The sequence below is a fragment of the Phycodurus eques genome, chromosome 5 (assembly GCF_024500275.1).
Source record: "Phycodurus eques isolate BA_2022a chromosome 5, UOR_Pequ_1.1, whole genome shotgun sequence".
Classification (NCBI taxonomy): Eukaryota; Metazoa; Chordata; class Actinopteri; order Syngnathiformes; family Syngnathidae; genus Phycodurus; species Phycodurus eques.
The window spans coordinates 22,325,835-22,344,858 of record NC_084529.1 but is presented as its reverse complement, the minus strand read 5'-3'; the positions used below and the strand labels follow the sequence as shown (position 1 = coordinate 22,344,858).

The 19,024-nt window shown below is 40.8% G+C and overlaps 1 protein-coding gene across 1 annotated transcript in view; it reads left to right on the top strand.

The window, feature by feature from the left end:
• Positions 1-14,045, top strand: part of roraa (RAR-related orphan receptor A, paralog a) — a 55,488-nt gene extending 41,443 nt beyond the window's left edge. Inside the window, exons 3-10 of the mRNA XM_061678104.1 lie at positions 3,083-3,224; positions 5,297-5,692; positions 6,312-6,433; positions 6,532-6,664; positions 8,469-8,576; positions 10,932-11,042; positions 11,227-11,339; positions 12,824-14,045. Of these exons, the coding sequence (XP_061534088.1) occupies positions 3,083-3,224; positions 5,297-5,692; positions 6,312-6,433; positions 6,532-6,664; positions 8,469-8,576; positions 10,932-11,042; positions 11,227-11,339; positions 12,824-12,988 (1,290 nt within the window). The 3' untranslated portion in view covers positions 12,989-14,045. The remainder of the gene's footprint in view (positions 1-3,082; positions 3,225-5,296; positions 5,693-6,311; positions 6,434-6,531; positions 6,665-8,468; positions 8,577-10,931; positions 11,043-11,226; positions 11,340-12,823) is intronic.
• The last annotated feature ends 4,979 nt before the right edge of the window (positions 14,046-19,024 follow it).

Sequence of the window (19,024 nt, the reverse complement as noted above, 5' to 3'; positions counted from 1 at the left end):
GGTAGGTATACTTCCAAGTATCACTTTTGGTGTAAATTCACACATTGATGACATCTGATGAATTAGAAAAACTACGATAAAAATACAGCCATCCATCCATTTTCTATTAAGTTTGTCTTCATGAGAGTAGTAGGTGAGCTGAAGCCTATTCCTGCTGACACCCTGTACCGGTCGCCAGCCAATTGCAGGGCACATATGAACAAACAAACATTCACACTTGCATTCACACCTATAATTAAGTCTTGAATGAACCTAACCTGCATGTTTTGGGAATGTGGGAGTGGCTGGAGAGATTCCACGCAAGCATGGGGAGAATGTATAAACCCCACACAGGAAGGCTGGAACCGAAGATTCAAACCCAGAAAAACTTCAAAACAGTGAGGCAGATTTGCCAACCACTCATCCAACATGCAGCTCAAATCTAAATTACATTTTAATTGTTAAACCTTTTTTAAATTCCTCTTATTTGTAATGGCCAAAGTGTCAAAGATAATGATAAAGGTAAAAAAAGAAAAGTATTATATGCTGATGCGTCATTGTTTTTTTAAATTTTTTATTTTATTTGGTTTATGAACAGTGTGCAGATACATTTATCAATATCAATAAACATGATATTTGCACCAGATTTATCAGAAAGCTAATTTCCATTTGTAATCCAGAACATAAAATACAAAATATAACAAAAATAAAGCAAACAAGTAAAAATTGTTACAAACATATTGAAAATTAATAAAGAAAAAAAGTAGAGCAAAATATGACCATATTGTTTATTCAGCATTTTACCCAGTTAGATTCGTCAAAGACTCAATTTTCCAGAGCTGGCAATATGAGTGCAAAGTATATGGATATGAGTGTATTTAGATAATGAGTATATCTAAATCAGAATCAGAATCAGAATCATCTTTATTTGCCAAGTATGTCCAAAACACACAAGGAATTTGTCTCCGGTAGTTGGAGCCGCTCTAGTACAACAAACAGTCAATTTACAGAACACTTTGGGGACATAAAGACATTGACAAAAAACAATTGTGCAAAAAGATGCAGAGTCCTCTAGCACTTAGAGCAGTTTGAACGACTAATATTGCAATAGTCCGGTGCAATGACCATTGTGCAAAGGACGCTGAGACTTCAAGGAGTGTATGCGGTTTAAAGTGACGAGTAGTGCGATCATCTGGGACAATGTCGGTTGTGCAAATGTTACAGATACTCCTCAATCAGTGTGCAAATGGAGCAGATGCTACTCTGGCATGAGTGGCCTGTATATGCAAATAGTGCAGCATGGCGAGACAACTACAGTGAGTGCACAAGTAATACATAATTGGCCCCACAGAAATGTGACAACGAACTCAACTCAAAAAATTGCCAGCTTGTTGTAATGGAATTATAGGTTAGGTGTTTAAGAAGTTGATCGCAAGAGGGAAGAAGCTGTTGGAATGTCTACTAGTTCTAGTTTGCGTTGATCGGTAGCGCCTACCTGAGGGAAGGAGCTGGAAGAGCTGGTGACCGGGGTGCAGACGGTCCGAGAGGATTTTGCACGCCCTTGTCTTAGTTCTGGCAGCGTGCAAGTCCTCAATGGTGGGTAGGGGGGTACCGACAATCCTTTCAGCAGTTTTGATTGTCCGTTGCAGTCGGAGTTTGTCCTTTTTTGTAGCAGCACCAAACCAGACTGTGATGGAAGAACACAGGACCGATTCGATGACCGCTGTGTAGAACTGTCTCAGCAGCTCCGGTGGCAGGCCGTGCTTTCTCAGAAGCCGCAGGAAGTACATCCTCTGCTGGGCCTTTTTGAGGACGGAGTTGATGTTGTTCGCCCACTTCAGGTCCTGAGAGATTGTAATTCCCAGGAACTTGAAGGTCTCGACGGTTGACACAAGGCAGCTGGACAACGTGAGGGGCAGCTGTGGCGAAGGATGCCTCCTGAAGTCCACGATCATCTCTACCGTCTTGAGCGTGTTCAGCTCCAGGTTGTGTCGCCCGCACCACAGCTCCAGCCGCTCCGCTTCCTGCCGATATGCAGACTCGTCACCGTCCTTGATGAGGCCGATGACAGTGGTGTCATCTGCAAACTTCAGGAGCTTGACAGTCGGGTTCGCTGAGGTGCAGTCGTTCGTGTAGAGAGAGAAGAGCAGCGGAGAGAGGACACAACCTTGGGGCGCCCCAGTGCTGATGCTGCGTGTGGATGAGGTGGCCTCCCCCAGCCTGACCTGCTGTGTCCTGCCCGTCAGAAAGCTGTAAATCCACTGGCAGATGGCAGGTGAGACGCTGAGCTGGAGAAGCTTGGTTGAAAGGAGTTCAGGGATGATGGTGTTGAACGCTGAGCTGAAGTCCACGAACAGGATCCTCGCGTAGGTCCCTGCACTGTCGAGGTGTTCTAGGATGAAGTGCAGTCCCATGTTGACTGCATCATCCGCAGACCTGTTCGCTTGGTAGGCAAACTGCAGGGGGTCCAGCAGGGGACCTGTGACACTCTTGAGGTGGTCCAGCACGAGACGTTCAAAGGACTTCATGACCACAGATGTCAAAGCGACAGGCCTGTAGTCATTCAGACTAGAGATTGCAGGTTTCTTGGGGACTGGAATGATGGTGGAGCGTTTGAAGCAGGATGGAACTTCGCACATTTCCAAGGATCTGTTAAAGATCTGAGTGAAGACTGGAGCGAGCTGGTCCGCGCAGACTTTGAGGCAGGATGGGGACACATGGTCACACAATACGCGCTCACAACCATTCCAGGTTGTACCTCGGCCGAAGTCAGCTGAGGTGGGCTCCAGCTTCCCCACGAACCTAATGACAACGTATTTTTGTATTTTATTGAGGATCCTTTAAAATAGGTTATACATTCATATGCGTTCATCTTTCTAAAATCCAGTTGTAATTTAAAGTCACAATTTGTTGTGTTTATGTAGGATCGTATTACATTTTTTTCCCCTTGGCTACAGAACAGATTCTAGATGTAATTACACTATACCCCGTATTATGATCGTATATTCTATCACATTCCTTTAATCACTGATTTTGCAATAGTCCATGCTTGCAGTCCTCAAACAGCAGTGCGTTGAGCCAATGATGCTCCTCTCCTACGCAGGGCTTCTTCAGGAGGAGTCAGCAGAGCAATGCGGCCTACTCCTGCCCCCGTCAGAAGAACTGCCTGATCGACCGCACCAGCCGCAACCGCTGCCAGCACTGCCGGCTGCAGAAGTGCCTGGCGGTCGGCATGTCACGAGACGGTGAGTACTTCACGGGTCAAGCTTGAAAAGGATGTAACGCTAACATCATCAAAGGCAACGCTTAATAAGACCATAAATGGGGAATATCTTGCTTCTCCAAATCTATTGCGTCGTCGTCATTAATTCTCCCTAGTTCAGGTTCCTCCTCCTATTTTTTCTGACTTATAAATCCACTTGATCTCAATCAAACAAGATCTCTACCACAGTTGACTTTACGTCTCTCTCTTTACATCTTTTTTTACGTCGTCACGTCATCGTCCATGGAGGTTGAAAAATGTAATCAGCCTACTTTGACACAGTACCGGGTCGAAAGTAAAGATATCTGTGTTCAAATGTGCGGAGTGAAAGTAAAAAGTCGTCAGAGAGTCAGTATTTGTACTTCATTACTTCCTACCATTGGTGAAGGGTTTTTGATCCCGTTTCAAATGCATGGTAGGTACTTAATCGCCTTGCAACGGCTCTACTTGCAATTGTCACTTTTCCATAGGCAAAACCAGGTGCTATGAGCTTTTATTTCGAGTGCCTGGACAGGCGTGTTTCCAAGTATTCAGAGCCGATATTATAGCAGTGATATAAACAACTACTGTTCGCTCTTCGGTTGAAATGATTTGGTCTCACCACATCGCAATAAACGACCCTCGTTGTCGTGTCTTGTTCCAGCTGATGAATTCAACGCCACATGGTTTTCTCAATTTCCTATACTACCATTTTATTAGTAGAGTTCCTTACATTGGAAATTTGGTAAAAGTGGTCAGCAGAAGGATGTTCCGAATGGCCTGCTATAGACTGGGTCATCAGACTGGGGTTGGGTTTGTCCTTCACTTGGTTGGACCAAGGTGGGCAAGTCGAGACGTGCTGCGTCAGACCCTTGTGGTTAGAGTAGGTCAGGCTGGCAAATAGGTTCAGACTGGACTGGGTCTTACTATCATGCAGCATGTTATCAGGATTTTATGTTGTCATCCAATGTGTACACAGTCTAGACTTGCACATGAATGCATATTTATGAATGCCGTAAACTAAGTGCATTAACACTTATGAGCTCCTTTGCTGAAACACACACACAAACACACATACACACACATACAGTCAGGACAAATGAAGGTGACTCTTGCCTTCATTCAACACATACAAGCCCATCTGCCTGCATTCCTCTCTTGACTTTCCACACACACACACACACACACGCACACACACAATGACCAGCTGACATAGTTCCAAGACCCTGGAGCTTCAACCCAAAAAAAAGTCTCTTGCACCACTGTGCTCATCTGTCTTAAAAGTGATGTTATCTGCAGCATAGACACAAGATTTATTTTTTCTTCAAAGGAGAAAGAGTTCAGCCAAGAGTGTGACATAATGTGATTTGTTCTCTGAGGCATTTCTCGCACGTCAGTGTCATGAATATTAACTGGATAAGAGAGAAAGCCACATTAGAACAAAAAAAAAATATTCAGAGTTTATTGAACAAGATATAAAAATGAATCTATTTGTGTTTAGAAGTGTCTGTAATACTACTTACTGCTTTTCTTTTACAATTGAGAACTATGTCTTTGCACGTTTTCAGCGATTATCTTCAAATATGTATATTGTATTTAGAAATCAATCTCTGAATTCACTTTACAGGGTCTTCAAGCTATAGAAAGATATTTAAGTAGAATGCAAGACAATGCTTCAGCACACACACGACCCTTATGAGGACATTACAGTGTAGTATTAAAAATGGATGGATAAATTATAAGTCATGTTAAACTCCACTGCCTCCTACAGTGATGTTTGGCCATTGTTATGTAAAAACCTCTCACTATAATGCATTGCAGTTCGACACAACTCATTATAGTCATCGTTACTATTTTACTTTACTTTGCATCATACTGGTAGGTGTTTCTAATATTTCCACCCTCTCAGTTTATCAATGCGCTAACATACAGAAACAGCTCTCCGTAGTTCATTAGATTGTCCAGGTGTCCCAAACGTTGAGGTCATAAGTGCATTTCTGCCCGTGTCTTAATCACCCAACACACATTTCGTCATCTGTGATGATTTACGTAACAATGGCTCATGTTGTCTTACAGCGGTGAAGTTTGGCCGCATGTCCAAGAAGCAGCGAGACAGCCTCTACGCTGAGGTCCAGAAGCATCGGCTCCAGCAGCAGCAGCGCGACCACCAACAGCAGCCCGGGGAGGCGGAGCCTCTCACGCCCAGCTACGGCCTCTCGGCCAACGGCCTCACGGAGCTCCACGACGACCTCAGCGGCTACATGGACGGCCACACCCCCGACGGCACCAAACCGGACTCGGCCGTCAGCAGCTTCTACCTGGATATCCAGCCCTCCCCGGACCAGTCTGGCCTGGACATCAACGGCATCAAGCCCGAACCCATCTGCGACTTTGCCCCCGGCTCTGGCTTCTTCCCTTATTGCTCCTTCACCAACGGAGAAACCTCCCCTACCGTGTCCATGGCAGAACTAGGTGAGACGCGTCACAGAGACTGTGGGTGGGGGTCGACGAGAGGAGAGACAGAACAATGGAGGGTGGAGGGGGGCAGGGAGGGGTACAACTCAACCGTGGGGCAAACGATGCGAAAGGTTGCTTAAAATAGCAGGAGGTTGGAGACTCATCTCCAACACTCATTAAAAGAGCCTCTTTTTGTAATTAGTTTCCATTAATTAGGGCCAATCAGGATCCAGCAGGGCAGGCGTCTGGGGAAATCATTTTTTTAGGCTCCCCTGTGCCTCGGAACTCCTTTTAACAGATGTGTTTCCAAAACCATTTAAATTCTTATGCTCAATACTTCTCTCAGAGCAAATGTGACCTTTGTTTGAGTGAGTAACACGGTGCACCCTCCCCTCCTCCATGCATTTGTGTCATAACTAGATTGGCTTTGCCTCACTCTAAAGCTATGAGCTTTCCTGGAGGCAGTAAAAGGAAATGTCAACAAGCTTTTTTCCCCAGTAAGAAAAAAGAGCGAGAGAAAAGCCTCCGCATATCTTCCTCCCTTCCTTACTGAAAACTCTGTAAATAAATCATCTTTTCCAGTGGCAGGTCTCATCACCGATGTCTTCACTTTTACATCTTGACTGTGTTTCAGAGCACTTGGCCCAAAATATCTCCAAATCACACATGGAGACATGTCAGTACCTGAGAGAAGAACTTCAGCAGATGACCTGGCAAGCCTTCCTGCAGGAGGAGGTGGAGAGCTACCAGAGCAAGGTAGCTTGACCACACAGCCTCCTCTCGAGCACTGCGCGAATTAAATGTGTTGTTTTAAAGCGATAACTCACTCCATTTCCATGTTGTTCTGTTCTCAGCCACGGGAAGTCATGTGGCAGCTGTGTGCTATCAAAATAACAGAGGCCATTCAGTATGTGGTGGAGTTCGCCAAGCGCATCGATGGCTTCATGGAGCTGTGTCAGAATGATCAGATAGTGCTGCTCAAAGCAGGTATGACAGTCTATCAACACGCACACACACACACACACACACACACACACACACACACACACACACACACACACACACACACATACATGCAAAATACTGATATTGTCACAAGGGCTGACCTGACTGCATAAAGACTTCTTCTTCATGTGTGCATGCAGTGTGTCTTGCGACTTTCCTGTGCACGGACACATCACAAGATGAATGTCTACAATGTCAGATAACACCGCTCCCCTTTTTACCAACCACCGCCTTTTCAAGGTTTTGCTCCTGTAACTCCAACATTCATGCACACAAATTCTGAACCGCACACATTCTCTGACAGGCAACACTTGTATTTGTTGACAGGCCACAACATTAAGTACAATGGAAATGTAATGTGTTTTTGCTCTTTGTTTCATAGCTTGATAACCAATAAACAAACTGTAATGAAAACATTAGGTCAAACAATCCTATTTAGGATCAGCACCCAAGGCTGCATTATTGCATGGGTTCAGGTCATACGCTGCATGCAGTCCCAAAAACAAAACACATGATATACACTAGTACCTTGATTTATTAAATTTATTTGTGAACAATGCTTTAAAAAAGAGGCTTCAAGCTATTAATTTCACTCCCACTTAAGGTTTGCTGTCAAATGAAAAATAAAACAAACAGAACTACTCTTTGTGTATTTGAAACAACCACATAACTTTGCCTTAGGAAATTCAGCTCGCTTAATACTACCACACAATGCAAAATGCCATAAACAGGCTAACAAATAGCATCGATATTTTTGATGCAATTAAACACAAACGGTGCAGAAATACATTTAGAAAGACAAAATAACAATACTCTCAGGCATGTATTCTTTATCCTAAAAAAAAAAAGATAATATAATAATAAGAAATATTACTGCAGCTTATGGAGTCAGTTGTGTGTGTATATATGTCTGTATTAAATTGCCCCCGGGTGGCCAAGGCACACACACCAAAAGGAGCGCATTGTGGAACTGGAGAGGAATAATAGCATTTCCATTCTTTTCGATGGGAAAGGATGATTTGTGATACAAGTGTTTTGAACTACACTATCACATTAAAAATGTTAATTCAAGAATATGTAAAAACATTCATCCATCCAGCCATTTCCATACTCCTAACATGTGTAATACAGTATTTGTGTTTGTAGTGGTAACTGCACTGCATCATTCTGAGAGCTGTTTCTAATATTTTTTGTTACCTTATTTTGTCACATGAGATAGAAAATGACATTCTTATAAAGGCAGAATTTTTTGTTTAGTTCTTATTTTACAGTATGTCATTAAAAGACTGTATGTGTACCAAAACATGGGGCTGGTGAATGTACAGTGTGTGGCAGGTACTTCTCATCCTCTGTCAGTATTAATAATAGAATAAGTCACACAGTAGCAGTAATGGTTGCTGTTGCATTTCCATGGTCCTGTTATCCCCTCCCTTGGAGAGCTACAAATTACAGGGTGGATAGAATAATTCCCCACTATCTTGTTCAATAAAGGTTGAATGAATAAGCGCTATCGCCACTAAATGAAGCACAATTGTTATCTGGCTTGTCATTATGGATGACTAGCCTTATGTTATCATACAACGTGGAGATGCCCCCCCCCCACCCTACTGACAGCTGGCTTCTGTATTTCTTTTTTTCAAAGTGTTTCTGTTGCTCATATTGTTAAAAGAACGGCACAAAGCATAACCACGTGTTTTGCTTCCTGACTGATGTCTTACTGTTAAGAGTGGGGATGAGGGGGAGGAACAACAGCGATTCAGCATGTTGTTGCCGTCTGTCTCCACAGGCTCTTTGGAAGTTGTGTTTGTCAGAATGTGTCGTGCCTTTGACTCGCAAAACAACACAGTCTATTTTGACGGAAAGTACGCCGGGCCAGATGTGTTCAAGTCATTAGGTAAGTGGACACTTTACGCTAGTGTGCATGTGTTTTTGTGTTACCTTTTGTGTGCGTGTGTGTGGGTGTATGTGCCTCACTCTTTTTCCCTTGATGTACCAGCCAAAATTAGAATCTCTTAATCTGCTCCACAAAATACTGAAGGCCTTGAAGCAAACACTGGGCGTTCATCCCTGCTTTACCTGGCATCGCCCGTCTCTGCGGCGCTCATTTATGCCAGGAGCGAGATGATAGCGAGGCATGGTTGCATCTGACTCCTGTAACTGTGGAATAAATACAGCCAGACAGAGCACCTTTTGGGAGAAAGCTATCAAAACCATCACTGATAGGCTGACATAAAGAATCTCAGATAGCTCAAATAGCATTTTTGTTTAGCTGTCATGACATCACTGAGCCCCCCACCAAGGATTTTCCTCCACTTCCATTTTTTTCAAGGTGAAAAATATGCAAATGTGTCCCGTAGTGGTTGGAGATATGTTGAATTTACCCTTCTTGATGTAGTTAGTGTAAGTTACCTGACACACTCTGCTCGTACTGTGTACAGTATATATCCATCAAGCCATACGTTTTCTATATATTTCTGTATCGAGCTGGAGTCTATCTAAGTGACTTTTGAGGAACAGACAGGCTAACATATCACCTACCAAGCGCACAGCAAAAACCATTCATGCTCGCATTCACATTTACAATTGAGAGTTTGCAATTAATTGCCTCGCTCATTCAGTGCCATGGACGTTTATATTCGTCAACTGGAATCCAACCCTTTACTGCCACTGACAGCCCAACTTATCTGTGTGATTCAGATTTGTAAACCACTGTAATGATTAACAGATCCCTGTAGATGGCTGCAGTGCATCGCTTTTGATTTGAGATCAGCACAGCTTTTGACTGGAAGATAAAGATTAGCGGGTGTATCTCAGCTTCTCATGTCGATTATGAGGGAAATGCCAATATGGAAGTCAGACAACTTGAAGCGTCTCAAACTCGTACAGAGTTTGTATATGTATGGTATAAACAGAGGTATATGTTTCGCTAGTTAGTAGAAAAGATGGCGTAGTTCATGGAGTGAATGCCATGTAAAAAGGCCGCTGTTGATCAACTCAAGATATGCGGTGTGTCAACATCACTCACATCACATTTCTTATTTGTACAGCTGTATATGAATTAGAGGTGCAAGGATTAATCTACAAGTAATCAATTATCAAATTAATCATTTAGACACCTTGTTTAACTTACAATTGTACAGATGCTCAGAATTTCAGCCTCTCAACAGTAAATATTAATAATTATACTCGTTATAATAATAAAGCAGACTGATTAACTTTGTGTTTCATCAAAATAAGACATTTGGAAATGTCTTTTTTTTACTTTGGAAAATAACTATCAACATTTTCGCCTATTTTCTGGCGTGTTACGGACTAAATCGGTAACTGACTCATATTCACTTTATGTTTGTGCATTTTCTGCACTGTCAATTTGGTGTAGTGTTCTGTTTTTTTGAATAGATGGAAATTGTAAGGTTTTTTTTCCTGATTCATCGATTTAGCAAAAACATAATCAGCAGATGAATCGATAATTTTAAAACTCATTAGTTGCCGCCCCAATATGAATTATTATTTTGCCATCAAAAGTCTTGTTTAGTTAGTATGACGTATCATGAAAGCAAAAAATATTAATGTCAAAGCCATTTTTGTGCTTGACATGTTTCTGTTTGGTTAGAAACCAGTGTTTTTGGAGAAACTGCTGATTACTAAAGAACTGAAAAAGCTAGAAACAAACGGAAAAAAAATTCTGAGGAAAGAAAAGAGTCTAATCTTTCTTTTGGTGGGTTGGGTGCATATATTGTCACAGAACACAATATTCTTTGGGTCTTGAAAAATCAGTCAAAATGCTGTAGAACTGCTGGCAATATGGGGAACTCTACTTTGAAAACGACCGGCAGTGAATGTGTTCATGAATTTCCCATCCACTGTGATGCTGATACGTTATGCATGCACTCACAATCTCCCATCGGTCACTTCTGGAGGAGGCCGACAGGAGTGATAGGCCTCCCGAGTTGCATCGGCATTCGCCTTCTATGCCTGGTAATTGATTCAACTAAACACCTTGATAGTGACCTAATTTTGCCTTGCATAATACCACCCAACTGCCAAAACTCAGTAAAAGCAGTGCCTGTTCTGCTTAAGACGTTCCCATGTGCTGTCAGCGTGCAGCTCTGTTATTCTTTATTTTTTCCTCCTCTTCCCCTTCCTCTCCCCTCCCTGTGTGCCTCCCTCCCAATAAAGATCAAGAGTGAATGTTGTTCTTTGGTCTCCCTCATCCTAAGCTCTCTCGCTATGTCCTTTGCTGTGGCAGGCTGTGACGACTTGATCAGCTCCGTCTTCGAGTTTGGGAAAAACTTGTGTTCGATGCACCTGTCTGAGGATGAGATCGCCCTGTTCTCTGCCTTTGTGTTGATGTCTGCTGGTAGGTGTCAGTCACAGTGCAAAAAGAGAAAAGACACCCAACCCCGATTTTGCGGTGACAAGGAACAAATGTACCACCCGCCTGTTTCTTTATCAATCAATACCTAAAATTAGTACCCTGAATGTACTTTTCTTATAACTGATTGGAGATTGCTGACTAATGGTGTGATCACTTTACCTCACAGACCGATCTTGGCTCCAGGAGAAGGTGAAAGTGGAGAAACTTCAGCAGAAGATTCAGTTGGCTCTCCAGCACGTCCTGCAGAAGAACCACCGAGAGGACGGCATTCTTACAAAGGTACTGACTTAAGACATTATGCCCATTATGTACACCAATTTTTTCCACTGAGAGTGCCTTGAGCAGGGGGAAGGATATCATAGAAAATGTTAAGCATTATACACAAACCAGCCAAAAATTTAGGCACACTTGTACAATCTAATGAGAGCCAATAAAAGAGTCGTTTAAAAAGTTATGCCTTTGCAAAACAGTGAGCTCACTTTTGCTTGACAAAGACTCACACAGAGGTATTATTTTAACAGTATTTGTATTCATGTGGTTGTAGATTGTTGTTATTTTTCTTTCGAACAAAGTTGTATTTGCCCCTGTAATGAATAACTTAATCAATATGTTAAGAACACCTATTCGTATTATGGAGATGTGTTGATGAAAATTAAGCATTGTTACCAAGAATATCAACTCATCAACCATAAACTATTGACTGCTCTATAAATTACAGTGCAAGACTTTTTGTCATACTGTATATCCTACTAACTGCTCATGAGACCAGGTTTTGCCATTGTTTGGGAACTCTAAGTACCTCATACTTAACACTTTAGGCACTTATTAATATACCGGGAAATTCAAGATTTAGAATCTGTACAATTATTTGCGTACTTTGCAATGCTTGTCGGTGATGTATTAAAAATATGATTATTTATTTATATATGTATATACGGTACATATACAGTTTTGTTGTCTCTCCACCACCAGAACACAATCCATTTTTTTGTGCGCCGATTACAGATCCCACTTTTGTGTACTTGTAACAGTTGTTGAGATCTCAGCATAGGTGGAATGGAAACTAATTGTTTTTTGTTGAGCACATACTGTATACAGTTGTATGATGCCCACATTACCTGGTGCTTCCCAAACTTTATTGAGCCAAGACAGATATTTTACATTGAAATCTGACAATGCACCAACAAACAAAAATGTCAAGTTAATTGTACCTTCTGCCAACTAGTGGAAGAGCCTTTAATAGTTCTGTGTGTCATTATATGTCGCTGGCATAGGTAGACACATTAAAGAAGAATTAAAGATCTATTATTTGTAGTAAATACATACTTTTCAGACCAATTAACTTAGTGAAACTGGACAATTGCTCAATGGTTGGGAATCACTGGTCTACGACCATGCATTTCTCGTTTTTATTGGCTCTCCTACCTCATAACGGGGCCCACGTGCTCTATTTGGAACATCACTTAAGTTGCCAAATGTGTTACCTCGCCCGATAAAGTGTTATTCCAACGCTCTGGGGAATTTTTCATGATGGCACACAAAATGCATTTTTATTGAAACAGAAGTAGTGCCTTATCAATCGTAGTGTCAACTTTCCTCACGCCTCAGCGCTTGTCTCAATATTTACACGTCAAGTTTGCCCCCATGCGGGAGTCCAAACACGGTAAGGGAGGGGAGAAATGTGTTCCAGCACCGTTGCTCGAGGTCCTCCTGGTCTTGCTGTGAATCTAAACAGCTTGTCTCTGCTCTGTCTGTCTCCACAGTTGATATGCAAAGTGTCGACACTGCGGGCGCTGTGCAGTAGGCATACAGAAAAGCTTACGGCTTTCAAAGCAATATATCCAGACATTGTGCGTGCCCACTTCCCCCCCTTATATAAGGAGCTGTTCGGATCAGACTTTGAGCAGTCCATGCCCGTTGACGGGTAGCGTCCCTGCCAGGTGCCAGAGCGCCCACCGTAGGGGAATGTGGAGGAGGAATCTGAGACACTTTATTTTGGTGCCCTGCACAAACCAGAGTGGACAAGATGGCACGCTGCTCAACATCTTCTTTTTCATCGAAGCGTAGGGCTGATGGAGTTGATTCTCAAGGTTTACTTCAGTGGTTCTCTTTGGAAGACTTGGGGGAGCCAACACCCCGTCCAACACGAAGACAAACAATTTCTGCCCAGTTGAACTTGACCATCTTTTGCGCATTTCTGTGACGATGGATGTCAATCATGTGTTCATTCGGCAGGATTTACTTTAACGATGTTTTGATGCATCTGGCTTTAAATTGTATGAATCATTGGTTTTGGTGTTCAAATCTTTCATTCGGCACTGAAACATTTGTTATTTTTGAGAAAACTGCAATAATTCCCTTTTTTCAGATCAGTTGCACACATTCAAATGTGAAATGCGCACATTTTGGTCACGTTCTGCTTTTTTCTTTTCTTTCTCGTATTCTGTCGAAATCTTCTGGATACATTGCTTGGGACGCAAACTCACAGCAACTTGGAGGGAGGCTCTGTCGGCATGGTGATGCAATCGGCACCTCTCTATGGACAATCGTTTAAAGAGTTAAAAAACAAACAAACAAAAAAGGAAACTTAGAATTCTGGTAATTCTACTGAAATGATTTTAGCTGTCAAAAACCTCCATCCACCATTGTTGCATAGTGAAATCATGTAAGGCCATCTGCTATTAATCCTTCTCTGGACGGGTGCCCCAGAGAAGCACGGGGCACCAACACAATGAAAAGGGTCCATTCCACCTGTTTTATAATGTACTACAGGGTATATGGTCATAAGTACTTACTATACAGAAAAAAAGTAATGTTTATAGAATCTATTTTAAATAACATGTATGATATTCGTAGTTAGACGATTCTTAATTGTGCAATTGATAAGGCACTTTTCTTTACACCTTTGTTTAATTTAAGACTTGTATATTTACCTAGTGATGTGTTGCATGTGCACAAGAAGAAATACAAGTTGAACCACGGCCACAGAGGCTAGTCCTGGGAGCTGGAGATGGTCATGTCTGGAGGGCGGGTCGGCGTTGCTGCTTTGTTGGCGATGAGAAGGCAGATGAGAGACATTCCAGCCTGTCACTTGAAAAACGACCTTTTCAGATCATTTACAGTATCTGTAAGATACATACGGCCATACTAAATGATGAGCACAAAAAAAAACTGTCATGAGCACGCTGCACAATGAGATGATAATAATGCTCAGTTTTGATTAATACTGTCATGACAATGTTTATTATTCTAGTTGCAGTTTTGTGGAGAAATCATACTGTGAGCTGTTTCTAATAGTTTGCCTCTCACGTGTTTCAGTAAGGTGGCCAAAATATTAGAAACACCTGATATCTTATTGCAATGCAGTTTTCTGGAAATTGTGGGATTTCCCTCCACATTACTAAAGTATCAGTCTATCATTCTACACCACTGCAAATTAGAATCACAATTATTAGCATATTTTAAAATTGATTACACTGTGCCAGGGTCTATCAAAACTGAGCATTTCTATAAATTATATTTTGGCTCACTTTTAACGTCATTTGAACATCAGCTTTTATAGAATATACAGAATACGATCATACCCACACTTATTCATAGTCTGGCCAAGTTAGTGAGTTAAAGTGATTTTTTTTTTTATCTGATGAGTTATAGTTGATGAATAACACTCTCACAAGTCACCTTTGACAAAATGTTCCATGCCCTTAATCAGGAGTCCCTCACCTTTTTGAAACTGAGAGCTCCATTTTGCGCACTGATGAATATGAAGTTTCTATCAATTTCCTGCACACCTCTTGAATTAACACTTTTGCTTAAATTACCTATCATTGTGTTATCAATATTAAATAATAATCGTATATGTTAAGATAGTTTTCTCCGGGCACTCCGGTTTCCTCCCACATCCCAAAAACATGCATTAATTGACGACTCTAAATTGCCCGTAGCCGTGAATGTGAGTGCGAATGGTTGTTTGTTTGTATGTGCCCTGCGATTGGCTGGCAACCAGTTCAGGGTGTACCCCGCCTCCTGCCCGATGATCGCTGGGATAGGCTCCAGCACATCCGCAACCCTAGTGAGGAGAAGCGGTTCAAACAATGGATGGATGGATGTATGTTAAGATACCGATCATGTTATTGATTTCTCACAATAATTATTTAACAAGGTACATAAATATAAATATCAACAGGCAACACTTAATATCCATAAATCTCTGTTTTTACATTTTGCATTGATCATTTATGTAACAATACTCCAAGGCAATCAGTTTCCCATCACTGGTTAGCTGTTTTTCTTTTTAGAACAAGCCTCATGTGGTCCCTGGGGGCTACCTGGTCTCCGAGGGAACCATGTTGGTGACCCCTGTCCTAAATATTCACACCCTTTCCCAATATAGGCATATCAATTGTTCTAAATGTACATATCGTAATTTCTGTGTAATATGCTTTTGAGTATAACGTGCACCCCCAAAATTGTACCCCAATATCAGGAAAACCCTTCTACCAATGTATAATGCGCAACGTCGATTTGCTGCTATCCATATGTTCAAAACATGAAGTATTATCCTTATTAGTTTTTTCAAAGACATTTTCTACATTGTGTGCATGCGCTGAAGTAATTTTGTTGTTGTTGTTTTGATCCTATGTCATTACAGGCTATGCAAAAGCTTAACATTGCTTCATATTACAGAACTGCAACCAAAATTAATTATGGCCCCTTCCCCATCTAGAAATATCCCTCATTTTTTTAGTTTTTTATTTTATGGACGTTAAAAGATTTCCTCTTCATATGCGCTCACTACAGAAACAGCTGAGCGTAGTTTAATGTCACAAAACTCCACCCATTTGTCACTAAAATGCATGACATCTCTACTTATGTTCTGAAAATATCAGAATGAAATTCCAAATATATTGAATGTTATGGATTTTTTACATCAATAACAGGTCTGGGAAGAGGCCTAATATTTGTGTGTGTGTGTATATATATATATATATATATATATATATATATATATATATATATATATATATATAGGGGGGTGAGCATTATACACGGGAAATAAGGGGTAATTAGAACGTTATAGCGATTATCCTTTTCAATCCTGCAAATTATTGCTTTTCCTCAAAATTGCCCAATATATAATATTGCAATTTTTTATCATCTTTTGCAACTTTGCGTCATATCAAGTCAAAGGATAACCTGTTCAACAAATACATTTCACATTAACTCCTACTTTGGCCATCATTTAGGACTTTCCCATGGCATACATTATAGTCCTCTGGGATTTTACATTTCTAGTTTCTAGCTTTTGGCAACTTCTCCTTTAGCAGGTGCACCTAATGTTGTGTCCAGTGGGTATTTATTTGCAAACCAAGCCAAGTGATCCCTGACTAGAATCCAATTGTTCCATCCAGTGGAAGGTAGAGATACAGGAACCAACATAACTGCCAAGTGACATAAAAAGAAACATTGTGTAAATGTTTGTATTGCCATTTCTGAATTGGCTTTATCTGCTTTCTCAAGCCAGCAACACAGACAAAACAGTGAAGGGAAAGTGAATATTCAAAGCCTTGTCTGGTCCTAAAGCTTCTATTTTTGTAACATGTTTTTTTGGTTAATGAACTCAAAGAGGAAAGGAGGGAGAGGGGAAAAGATGTCAGATAGCACTTAACTATATTCCTGCAATAATTAGACTAGCAGTTGTTTGTACAATTAGGGAAGAGATGCATAAAACGGTAGGACAAGTGCTATTTTCAGAATGCTTTGTTGTTGTGCTTCTGTATTTGTCGAGTGTGTCTTTCTTGTTGGTGTGGTCGTAAAGTGATAGAACAAACAGAAGGGAAAAAAACCTGAATGTGCCAAACAGTAGTCTGCTTTCTGTTCTAATATGCAGAATGGACTCCTAAGACATTCCAGCAAATTCAGTAGCGACTTCTCGGAAGAACTTTATTTTTAAAGGCAACATGGAAGAAAAAAAACTGAAAAAGTAAATGAAAAAGTCTAAAAAGATATCCCTTTAGAAGCATGCCAACACTGTCACCAACCATGACATTGAATCCAGTTTTTCTTTGCTGCTTACACACCATCATTCCTCTGCCGTGCAATGTGTGCAAGGTGTTGTTATGCCTTGTGCTGTGTCACCCCTCAGGGAAGAGTTATTTTTTTGCTCTTTTTTTTTTCGGTTTGATTGTTGCATTATTTTTTGTGTTCAGGGATGCTCCACCGCGAATGGTTGAAATTAACATATGAATATACATCACTTGAGTTCTCGCGGGGGGTCACACATAGACCACTGCACCCCTGAGGTTAAGCTAATACAACACACACGCAAAAGTAAATATCACTGTTACAAAGCCATCCCCCCCCCCCCCCCCCCCCCCCCCCAAAAGAAGAAAAATCACAGTTTTATCTGCACTCAGAAAAAAAAATCTAAATCTGTTTTGGATGAAGGTGTCATCAGGGTCATTCTTTGTTAGCAAAACCAAATATTCTTATGCAATACTAAATCTGTTTGGGTTGTAGTATTTATGCTGTACCTAAGTAATAATATCTGCTCTGATGCACAAGCCCTGTACCACGAGTAAAACCTCAGTCTCCCAGCAGAACAAACTTTCCAGTCTGGAAAAGTTTTAGACAATCCAAGAAGGAGAGGCCCGGCCGAGAGGATGAGGTGTGTACGCTCAGGGAGGAGACAGCTATAGACACTCACACACACACACACACGAGTGAAAAGGTGGAATTTTCCTGATATTATTTATTCTATTTCCTTAAACTGCAGGAATCTTGCTTGATGTTACGTTAAAAAAAAAAAAAAAATACCCCCTAAAAGGAGAGTGTGTTTGAGTGTTTTGTAATATGTCCTACAGTATAAAACAAGCAATATGGCCTTGTGGTGTAATTACGGGTTTGACTGAATTGACACAAAAATGTTTCAAAGTAATAGATCCGCCATCGCTGTGTGGTTGTGGCGTCTGCAGGAAGGGTTCGCCAGACGCATGAGCTTTTCAACCTGTACAGTGACGTTCTTTCTGTACATTCACACTTAATTAAGCGAGGGATTGATGTGTGCTAAGTGTGCTATTCAATCAGTGTATAGTAAAACGGTCCTCGTGTCTCTGCTCTGTTGTCTCTCTGTAAAAAGCAATAGTGTGTGTTTATGTGTGTGTTTGTTGTCAGTGTGATTAAATAAATGGGGGGAGGGGGAGGGGGAAACCCAGACAAGGCTTTAATAATTACAAAGGAACAGGGTTATGTGGACGAGAAGGTCTTGATATATATATATATATATTTTTTTTTTTTTTTTTTTTGGGAAATACTGAGCTCAATCCATCCTCAGTAGGTAGCAGTTAAAGTGTGACATAATGTCTTCAACAATGTAACTGGATTATGGATTTAAAACAATAAAGGTTTGGTCATTAAGCCTTTAGTAAGACACTCCTTGAAATGTTAATTATCGTAGTGCTCTACAAGACTTACTTGCTTAATATTTTTCAAAAAAAAAATTATTATAATGATTCTTTTATTGTATTTGATTCCAACGTTTATATTTTTATCAAATGGCTGGAAGAAATCACGTGGTTTTATTTCCCTATAATGAGTATAAATTACCAAATGTGGTTCCATGTCTTATAAACTGACTGACAAACTGAGTGTTCCTGCCACTAAATTGTGAAAATGTTATGTCACGCTTAAAGTTTGGCCATCACATTTGAACAAAAAAGTGTAATTTTCCAAAGCACAGCTGATAAGGATTCAAAGTAGGAATATAGTTTTAAAGAAAAAAATGCAAAGCAATTTTTAGCCATATTGAATGTCAAGCAATAATATATGTCTTTGTGTATAATTTTGGATTTTACTTTAGTTTCTGTGCATATTGGTCTTTGAGCATCTGCATGTAAATACACCTGTTATTTATCATGTTTGGGTTGTAATCTTTTTTTTTTTTTTTTTTTTTTTTATATATATAA